The sequence below is a fragment of the Lycorma delicatula genome, chromosome 3 (genome assembly GCF_047948215.1).
Source record: "Lycorma delicatula isolate Av1 chromosome 3, ASM4794821v1, whole genome shotgun sequence".
NCBI lineage: Eukaryota > Metazoa > Arthropoda > Insecta > Hemiptera > Fulgoridae > Lycorma > Lycorma delicatula.
Window position 1 is genome coordinate 202,132,872 of NC_134457.1, and position 10,553 is coordinate 202,143,424.

The following is a 10,553-nucleotide window of genomic DNA, read 5'->3' on the forward strand; positions in this document are numbered from 1 at the left end:
ATATCCTCAGGGGTATCGAGCGGAAATCGATCGATCAGTTTCTCCTCGATCCAGACCTGATAAGATACCCAATCTGTTCTTTCTGCAGAATAGGCATGTAGCATGTCGGAGCTTCGTTAGGTTCGTAAGCCAGTACATCGGCTGAAATCTCGAAACTACGTACAGGCGTAGATTTTGAACACACCTCCTCAACATCCTTCCACTGCTGGTTGTCAACCGCGATCCCCAGAGCGGGTCCTTCGCGTTCCAGTCCCCTCCAGCGATAAACCTAGAACCTAGTGTTGCAATGTATTTGGAGAACAACTCGTTAGTTATACTATGACGCGGAGGACAGTACGATTGGCAGATTCGAGTCTCGGAGCAAGTCGTGAGTTCCGATTCGCTTTTTGCCTTCGTTTTCTCTATAATATTTCGTGGTATACTCTGCAGCCTTGACAATTTGCCGGATGGTCGGATTGATATACCGACAGAAGCACTGTCGGTATTTACAGTGCTACTGTCGAGTGTAATGATCTGTCAATCGCCGATATTGACAGAAGCACTTCTGCAACCACAGGTTGCAGAAGTGCAACCTGTGGTTGCAGAAGTGCTTCTGTTCTACCTGGAACAATCAGCTCTTCGATGGCCTTCCCCACACTTTACACAGCGGATGGGCCTCATGCTATTGTTTTTTGTGTGCCAGTATTGTTGGCACCTTATGCACTCAAGAGGCCTGTTGATTTCCGCGGTGTTTCGAACGACACGTTGCAATTCGCAGTGTATTTTAACTCAAATATGGTTTTAGTGTTCTCCTGCGGCTCTAGGTTCACGAAGAAAGTCGATGTAGGCTTAGTTACTCTGTGGCGTGCATTTATTAAGTACTTCACTCGATGGTCTTTGATTTCTTCCTTGATTATCTCTAGTGGAATCGAATAGTGCAGGTTGCTAATCATGACACCAAAGGCTCATTCATCCTTTATAGTAAAGGTATGACCTATTAAACCATGTTCTCGAACTATATTTATGATTTTCTTGTACGCTTCAATATCTTTAGAAATTATTCTAAGTTGTTTACCTCTTACCAGTCGAATGTTGTAATCCCCCTTACACACGACCGTTTCTAACAGTTCGTACAACCTTAGCCCTTCATTTATCCCGCCCCATATATATATATATAGCCCCCACCTATTCAAAAATAGGTGGGGGTTGACGAAACTCATCAAAAATTGACGGGTTTTGTTTAGTTTGTAATATTCGTATCCTCTAATGGAAGGCCACTAAATCTATTTAATATGGGTAATCCACCATTGCTAGGATTATAAATTGCAGTTCGTTTTTCGGCTAAGGTATGGTTTTCCACTGACTAGAAGTAGGTTGACGTTCTATAATTACACTGTCGTTATCGCTTGAATTTTCGGACAGATTGTTCGCTATGTCATCTCCAAGTAGTTTTCTACGTGCTACCCTACTCGGATCTCTACTCGATGTCGGTAATAGATCACGTTTTCTAGATGTTATTTCATATCTCCACAATCAGATACCTCTTCATCGATCATATCAGCTGTTGGTAACTGATCCATAATAAGTAAAAAATAAACATAAACAAATAAATAGTCCTTAGCAACGGAGCAAAAGATCTCAAATACTGTTTTTGGTTTACTTATTTGTTTTTAAATCCAAATAATCGTTTATACGCTAGTCCAGCACATATGTGTAGTTTATAGGTCCGAAAAACACTGTTAATAAAACAAATAAAAGTTTGCCCAAATAGCCTAGGCAACCCGATTGGTTACCCAAATCAGTAGGTATCCATAATTATCCTACGTCATACGCATTAAAAAAATATTTATATTTGTATTTTAAATATATAAATATATTTATATTTAATATTTTAAATATAAAAATATTATGTTAAAATATTTAATTAAATGTTACAAACCAAAAACATAATTATTATAAACATAAAAAACACTAAACAGAACGCAATAAACACAAAAATAGAACTGTATATAAGCAAAATAACTTAAAAGAAGGATTTTTATAGGGAGCTAATTATCTAATCCAATATGGCGCTCTAACCATAATTTTATTAAATACCAATTTAATGAAAATCTGTACCAACAGATTTAAAAAAATATTTATAAAAAAGGGAAATAAAAGAAGAGACTGTAATAGTTTAAACGATTTTAAACTTTAAAAATTGAGGATCGTGTTGTGGAGGAATATAAAAAGAGAATGATGGAGAAAGAAAAGTTAGGGCCAAATGGAGTGGAGTAGATTGTATAATTAGAACACGAATACACTTTGTAGTAGATATACGAAAAAAATCTTAACGTATAAGATAATCCATAATACTTACTACATTATTTCATATTCTCCTGTCATTGTAGCTAGGTTGAATTGTCTACTTGTCCGCTTTTAAAACCTTATGTGTTACTGACGTTTACAAATTGCGCAGTTAGATGAATAATTACTATGCTACAATTTGAAGTTAATTAGTAGTTAATCACGCTCAAAGAAGTATGTGAATAATATTGCCGTGTAACTGTATAAATATGCATGCGGTTAAATAAGGATGTGTTGAATTTTAATTCATACATACATTCTAAATGTGTTATGTGACATCGATACATATAAAACATCACTTTTTTTTTTTTACGTTGCTCGAAGTAATATTTATTTATTTTTCAACATGATATGTTAATGTTTCATAAAAAAATCAGTCAGAATGATCTTAATTTTTAGCTATTTTATATTATTTATTTCCTATATATGTATGTCTGTACCTACAAAGCAACTTGTCCAGACTGACTGATTTATCAACGCCCAGCAAAAATTACTGAAGACGAATTGATGAAAGTTTGTATAATTGTACACGTTCTTCTTACACAGTAAGTGCACACTAGATAGGAATTTTTTTAAATTCCGAGTTTAAAGGGTTAAAATGGAGTAACAATTAAATTTACTACTTTTGTAATTTCTCGGTAACAAATGAAGATAACAACTTCATATTTCATGTGCGTAATTTTCATTTAAATATCTAAAAACAAAATTATAGATTTATTGAAATTTGACTTGAAAATGGCGAAGAAAGGTTAAAAAAATGTTTAACAATAATTGAACATTTTCACCATTTCCGATTATACAGAGAGCGGCAGAAATAACTCCCCAGTTTAAAGGGCTAATAAAAAAATACGTAATAGAGTTTAGTCAAACTTTTATTATACCATAATAAGAATTATCATTGCCATTTATTGCATATCTAAATGATTAAAGTTTCAGTTACTTAAAAATAATATCATTTAAATGGCGACCGTCATTGTCTATACACGACTGAAGCCTCACTCGGAAATTGTGCATTACTCTCGTCGTCATCTCCTGTGGAATTTCCGCGATTTCGTGTCGGATAGCAGCTTTGAGTTCGTCAGTTGTCCTCGGTTTGTTTTTGTAGACTTTACTCTTTAAGTAGCCCCATAGAAAGAAGTCACAAGCAGCAAGATCGGGTGAACGAGCTGGCCACGGCATGCTACCTCGCAGTGAGATTAAACGCCCTGGAAACATTTGTCTTAGGACTTCCATAGATTGTCTTTCTGTGTGAGCGGTTGCACCATCCTGTTGATACCATACAACAGGATTTCCAATTTCATTCGGTTTCGGCTTCAAGAAGTTGTTTAGCACGTGTACATAACGTTGAGACGTAACTGTAACTGTTCGCCCTTCCTCATCAAAAAAATACGGGCCTATGATTCCAAAGTCTGCTACAGCACACCAAACTGTAACATGTTGGCTATGGAGAGGTCGCTCATGCAGTTGTCTAGGATTATTTTCTGCCCGATAACGAAAATTTTGCTTATTGACATAACCTGATAAATGAAAATGCGCTTCGTCAGATGAGAGTACGACTGCATTGTTTGGAACATTTTCAAGGATAGCGTGACAAGATGCAATACGACTGGCCCGATCACGTTCACTAAGTTTCTGCATAACCATTATTTTATACGGGTGGAAGTGCAGGTCTTGATGTAAAATTCTTCTCACCGTTCGATCAGATATTCCGAAGCTGGCAGCGTGCCTACGGGTTGGACGCCTTGGAGATCGTGTAACTGCTAGCTGGAGTAGTTGAACGTTCTGTAGAGTTCGAAAGCTGCGAGGTCTACCTGGCGGTGGTTTTTTCATAGCCGAACTCGTAACTCTAAAATTTCTAACCCGTGTTAGAATGGTTTTCCTGTCAGGTATTACACCGTGTCGACATATTCCGAAGTGTACGAAATAATCGCTGCGTACAGATTACAGAATCACCATTTTTAAAATAAGTTTCGATGACGAACGCACGATGTTCACTGAAAATTGCAACACCAGACCTGCACTATGGAACCAGTCCGGACCCGCCTACTACCACTAGCGCTGAGCTACTTTTTTTTTTTGTCTTCAGTCATTTGACTGGTTTGATGCAGCTCTCCAAGATTCCCTATCTAGTGCTAGTCGTTTCATTTCAGTATACCCTCTACATCCTACATCCCTAACAATTTGTTTTACATATTCCAAACGTGGCCTGCCTACACAATTTTTTCCTTCTACTTGTCCTTCCAATAATAAAGCGACTATTCCAGGATGCCTTAGTATGTGGCCTATAAGTCTGTCTCTTCTTTTAACTACATTTTTCCAAATGCTTCTTTCTTCATCTATTTGCCGCAATACCTCTTCATTTGTCACTTTATCCACTCATCTGATTTTTAACATTCTCCTATGGCACCACATTTCAAAAGCTTCTAATCTTTTCTTCTCAGATACTCCGATCGTCCAAGTTTCACTTCCATATAAAGCGACGCTCCAAACGTATACTTTTCAGGAAAAAATCTTTTCCTGACATTTAAATTAATTTTTGATGTAAACAAATTATATTTCTTACTGAAGGCTCGTTTCGCTTGTGCTATTCGGCATTTTATATCGCTCCTGCTTCTTCCATCTTTAGTAATTCTACTTCCCAAATAACAAAATTCTTCTACCTCCATAATCTTTTCTCCTCCTATTTTCACATTCAGTGGTACATCTTTGTTATTTCTACTACATTTCATTACTTTTGTTTTGTTCTTATTTATTTTCATCCGATAGTTCTTGCGTAGGACTTCATCTATGCCGTTCATTGTTTCTTCTAAATCCTTTTTACTCTCGGCTAGAATTACTATATCATCAGCAAATCGTAGCATCTTTATCTTTTCACCTTGTACTGTTACTCCGAATCTAAATTGTTCTTTAACATCATTAACTGCTAGTTCCATGTAAAGATTAAAAAGTAACGGTGATAGGGAACATCCTTGTCGGACTCCCTTTCTTATTACGGCTTCTTTCTTATGTTCTTCAATTATTACTGTTGCTGTTTGGTTCCTGTACATGTTAGCAATTGTTCTTCTATCTCTGTATTTGAACCCTAATTTTTTTTTAAATGCTGAACATTTTATTCCAGTCTACGCTGAGCTACAACGGTGGCAAATTCGGGAGTTATTTCTGCCGCTCCCTACTAAACGATATATTCACTAGATTTGGGCTTGCTAATTCTTCAGGTAAATATCTAAAAGACTTTTTGGATTTTTTCAATTTTGATTTTTTAAGGGGTGCGACGGTTTACAGCGCAGCGGCTCAATCAACACAGCCACTGCCATTGTTACTTTAAGTGCGACGCGATGCCAGCGGTTACTTTACTAAGAAACATAAAATAATAAAAAATGGACCACGATGGAAACGCAAGTAACCATGTAGTGGATACCGGTGTTATTTGGTGGTTGGCAGTTAACCTCACATCTCAATAATGGTCGACCTGACACCGTATAAAGACTACACTTCATTTATATTCGTACATATTCTCCTTCATCCTTTGATGCAATACCTTACGGTGGATCCGGAGGCTAAATAGAAAAAGAAAGAAAAAAGTAACCGTATAGTGTGAGCGAAGCCGCGACGGCGTTACCAGAATCTTACATAATGCTGTAAAATCTTTAAAGGAAATATTTAATGGCATTTTATCAGGGCATCCGAATCCTTTTTAGCAGATACTTTTATTGATATTCACTTTTTTGAGAATGCGTCTTTGAAAAAAAATTTTAGGAAGAAATTAGAATGTAAAATTTCTAACTACTCGGTAAAAAATGCTGATTGTTAAAATTCGGTTTCTTTTGAAGAACTGCTTTTTATAAATTGACTGCTGCACCCAACATAGCAATATTTGACTACATTGCTACAAATGTTTTCCCCCAAACTTTTTCTTTTCAATTTTTACATTTTCTGTACAAAATTTCATTTTATTTTAAATTATGTGTAATTATAAAAATGTGAAAAAAACTTGGGCCTCACAGCGTTTCAGTAAGTGAGACTCAAATTGACTGACAAAAAAATAAAAATATTCAAGGAATGAGACAAAAATGGGGGTTTGTAATTAAAATACACAAGCTTAAAATACACTGTTTTGTTTACAAGTATGAAATAAGGAAAAATTATATTTTTCCTTATACTATTACTATCTTAGTCATCTGACTTAATGAAATTGAAGAGTCGCTTTCTGATGTTCACAACCCACATGGAAAAAACTTCACGTCCAACATCTTTTATTAATCATCTTTTTTGTTACGTCTCACTTTGTAATAAAATAATTCAAAAGGAACTTTGACATGGAAAACATAAAAAACATGGTAGTTTTTAAAAGTATGTAAACAATTTATTGTACACTGTTTACTTTTCTTTTTTTTATCTATAATTACTTTGATCTTATAGTGATTTATAATAACAGTCCAGGGACATGTGCATAGCACATCCCCGACACTAGGTCCTAACTTATTTGTCGAACTAAACGACAAAATTATTGTACAAATTAAATTTATTTTGTAAAAATTAATTGTTTTATTTTTGGAATAATAATGTTCATTTATAATTTTTGGAAAATAAATTAGGAACTTTTGATTTTGGCAATACACAAAGAAGCTATATGTACTATTAAATTCATCGTAATTTTCTTTATTGTAGTATGACGTTTCTGTCCTGAAAAATGGGACGCAATGAACCCCTTAGCGATTTATCGAAAAATCACTATTAAATTGAGACATCAAAACAGGTTTCATAGCCCATCTGCACATTTAACTTAAGACCCAGAATCGGATCTCAAAGAGTCAATCCATTAAGTAAATCTTATTAACTTATATTCATTTTAGCATAAAAATCAACCGGACAATAATTAAATAAATTTTAATTTTATTCCGTTTTCTGAAATTTTAATTTCTGTTGGAGAAACTACCCCGTCCACCGGATGAAGAAAACGTTTTTGTAATTATTCGTTCAGAATTTATTTCAGTGAAAAATTTTAAGGGATAAAATAAAAGTAAATTATGCTTTAAAAAATAATACTGGAAACATCTTTCTTAGATTTCAAACTATAGTTCTGACCTCCTTTGTTAGTATTACATTTTAATTTTTTGTGATTTACCTGTAGTACAATTTAGAAAAAATAATTAAAACGATTAAAAATTAAAATTACATTCTTATATAATAAATTTCGTAATTTTGATGAAGTAAGTTACCGGGATTCCATTCTAAGTAGCAAGCTCCCAAAGTAACTTGTAATTCGATGAAGTCCGGATAAAATAACTCCTTCAGTGGAGCAGTACAAATGTAACTAATTTGTTACATTTTTGTTGCTTTTTGTTTTTTAATCCCTGAAAAATACTTACGCGATTAGTAATAATTATGTACTACTGGCTAAAACGTGATTTTTGTAGTATTAATTCGATTTACTGACAATTGCATACGTACTTTTACATCAACGGACTACGCATTAATGTAAGTGTATATTTCATACTCTTACTTCTGTACGGTACTAGACCGTGCAGAAGTAGATGTAAACAGTCGATGTGTTAACAAGAATGTATAATCATCTTTTCTAAACTGGTTGCCACCTACTGTCTATTTCAAGGCTGATGAGCTCTGAGAGTCGGCCATCAAAAACTTCTTGCAGCACGACCAAATTGAATTTCACCCGATGTATAAAGGAATATTTATAATTCATTTTTATCATACTTTATGCTTAAATTAGCTTTTAAATAAGTTATTATTTGTTTTCTCCCTAAATCAAAATAACAAGTAATAAGTAGATATAAAAATATAATATTTTTGTAAAATCTGTAATATAAAATAAAATGTTTATAAGTAATAATATGTTTATAAAAAAATTAACATACGTAACATATTAGAATCTACTGACATTTTTATGGCAACTGATTATTGTAAAAAAATATTATTTAATAATTTGTTTCTGTATTTTTTTTCCTTTTTTTACTGGTTTACATTAATTCTGGGGTTTTATTTTAACGGATTAATTTTTTTTGTATTATACGACTTTCGTTTTTTTCTTTATTATATAACTATTTTCTATTGAAATTACAAGCATAAACTCTGTTGATTTATTTTTTTTTTTTACTCAGTAGCATAAATAATTTTAGAAACAAGTTTATTTTTTAAATAAAAGTAAGAGCCAATTAAAAACTTCAGTTCATATAACAATCGTTGAAATAATAAATTGTTAAATGAATTATAATTTTGGTTATTTAACTTTATAGAGAGCATTCCAAATAATTAATAACATTTTCCATTATTACAACATTATACATTTTACCAACAATATCAAACAAACTTATCGATTTATTTCCGCTCGAAAAATATCAAATACCCTCGTTATCAGTTACTAAAATCATTTAACAAGAATTATGTACTTCATTGGAATGTGATTATTAAAGTTAACGATAAAAATTATGAAAATATAAAATTACATTGATTAATTTTTTTGGAAATTAATTTATTTGAACTTACAGGGTGAAGCTCTTAGTATAAAATAAAATAGATATGATCAGACGCAAAATCGTCGGACAAAGCAGGAGTAAATACCGATATCGTCACATGTAAATGATTTGAAAACGTTTAACAGGTTGAACGGTAAATTCTCATGATCTCTGAATTATATATACCCATAGTAAATCTCGGAAGTGTATAATTGTTATATAGTAAGGTATTATAATATTTTATGGTTTTAGAATTAATCCGGTAAAGCTTTGTACCGGATTTTAATTGCTTGTTAGGGTTCCGCATAGTCAGTCTCATGAGACAGACTGTATTATAAGTATATATATATATATCTTTATATATATATATCTTGTGTGGTGTGTATGAAAGTGAACTCTCCTCCTAAACGGCTGGACTGATTTTGATGAAATTTTTTGTGTGTGTTCAAGGGGATTCGAGAATGATTTAGATTCACATTTTGGTCCACTGGAAAATGTTTTTTTAATTAATTTTTTATTTATAAGTAGTTGTTGATTTTGGAATGTTATACATTGGATCCGGCAGACTGCACTACCATCGCAGTAATATTCAATAATATTCTATTTTAATTTTAGTTTGTCCCGACAGTTGGTGCTGCGATCAAATTAAGAAAAATATTTCGTAATTTTGTGTTATTATTGGGTTACAAAAAATAGCGAGAAAACAGTTTTTTAATAAATAAGAGGCTAATAAATCAGATGGAAATGTAAACAATCAGATCAATGCAAGATGGCCGCTGTCAAACAAAACGACCAATCACAAAGAGCCCGTATGGCCGTTGACAATGAAAACAAAATCACAACTGATTAAGTAACAAGTAGGCAGCACTGCGATCGCGTTTAAAATTGTGCGCGTATTGAGAAATATTATATTATTATTTATTGAAATAACGTTTTAAAGTGTAATTAAAAAATATACATTGTGCAAATTTGTAAGGTTCAGTATTGAAGTGAAAATGTTTTTTAATTTATTTATGTGTTGTTGATCTTGGGATGGTTAAGGTTCACATCACAATTGGGTCTAGTAGGCAGCGTGTGGGTCCGGTAGGCAGAGCTGAGTTTTAGAAGTTTTAATTTTTGGTTTATCAGTCAAACCCGGTAGTTGGTGCTGCGATCGGATTCTAGGAATTTTTTTTATTTTGTTGCTTTTTCGCATATCAGTTACGTGCGTCGTAGCTTAGTGTTGTTCTTACATTAACATTCGTATTTTTAACGGAATACTGTATTTAGAGAATAGTTTGAATTAAATCCGATAGGTAGTGCTGTTCTGATAATTGGATTTATTTACATTCTGAATTTTATAAAGTTAAACGTTAAATTTTATGAAGTTCCGTAATTTTTGTAAGTTTCTTAATGTTCAGTATTAATCGTAATGATTTTGCAGCCACAACCCTTTTCGTTAAAAAATTATTTTCCACCGAATACTGTGATTAGAGAGTGGTGTGAATTAAATCCGATAGGTAGTGCTGTTGTTTTACCATTTGGATTTATTTACATTCTTACTTTTATAAAGTGAAAGGTTAAATTTTGTTAAATTGCTAATGTTCAGTTTTTTAAGGTTTTATGAAACTTTCAATTGTTGTCATTTAATCTGTATGTATACTCAGATCTAGCAATAGCGAAGCATTGCTGAGTCTGCTAGAATTACGCGCTTAATGAGAATATTATATTATTATTTATTGAAATAACGTTTTAAAGTTTAATTAAAAAATGTAC

General features: G+C 32.9%; 1 protein-coding gene across 1 annotated transcript; it reads right to left on the reverse strand.

Annotated features, from left to right (window-relative positions):
• Positions 1 to 1,493: 1,493 nt before the first annotated feature.
• Positions 1,494 to 3,969, reverse strand: LOC142321286 (uncharacterized). The gene is made up of 2 exons (XM_075359284.1): positions 3,325 to 3,969; positions 1,494 to 1,550 (listed from the first exon to the last, which is right to left on the reverse strand). Exons 1-2 carry the CDS (start codon positions 3,967 to 3,969, stop codon positions 1,494 to 1,496), a joined length of 702 nt encoding a protein of 233 aa, XP_075215399.1.
• Positions 3,970 to 10,553: the final 6,584 nt, after the last annotated feature.

Bases quoted from the DNA above. Each gene is read 5' to 3' on its own strand.
- LOC142321286 (XM_075359284.1), bottom strand. From the start codon at position 3,969: ATGGTTATGCAGAAACTTAGTGAACGTGATCGGGCCAGTCGTATTGCA. The intron at 1,551-3,324 runs GTGAGGCTTCAG...ATTATGGATCAG, and splicing joins GAGTAATGCACAATTTCCGA to TTACCAACAGCTGATATGAT.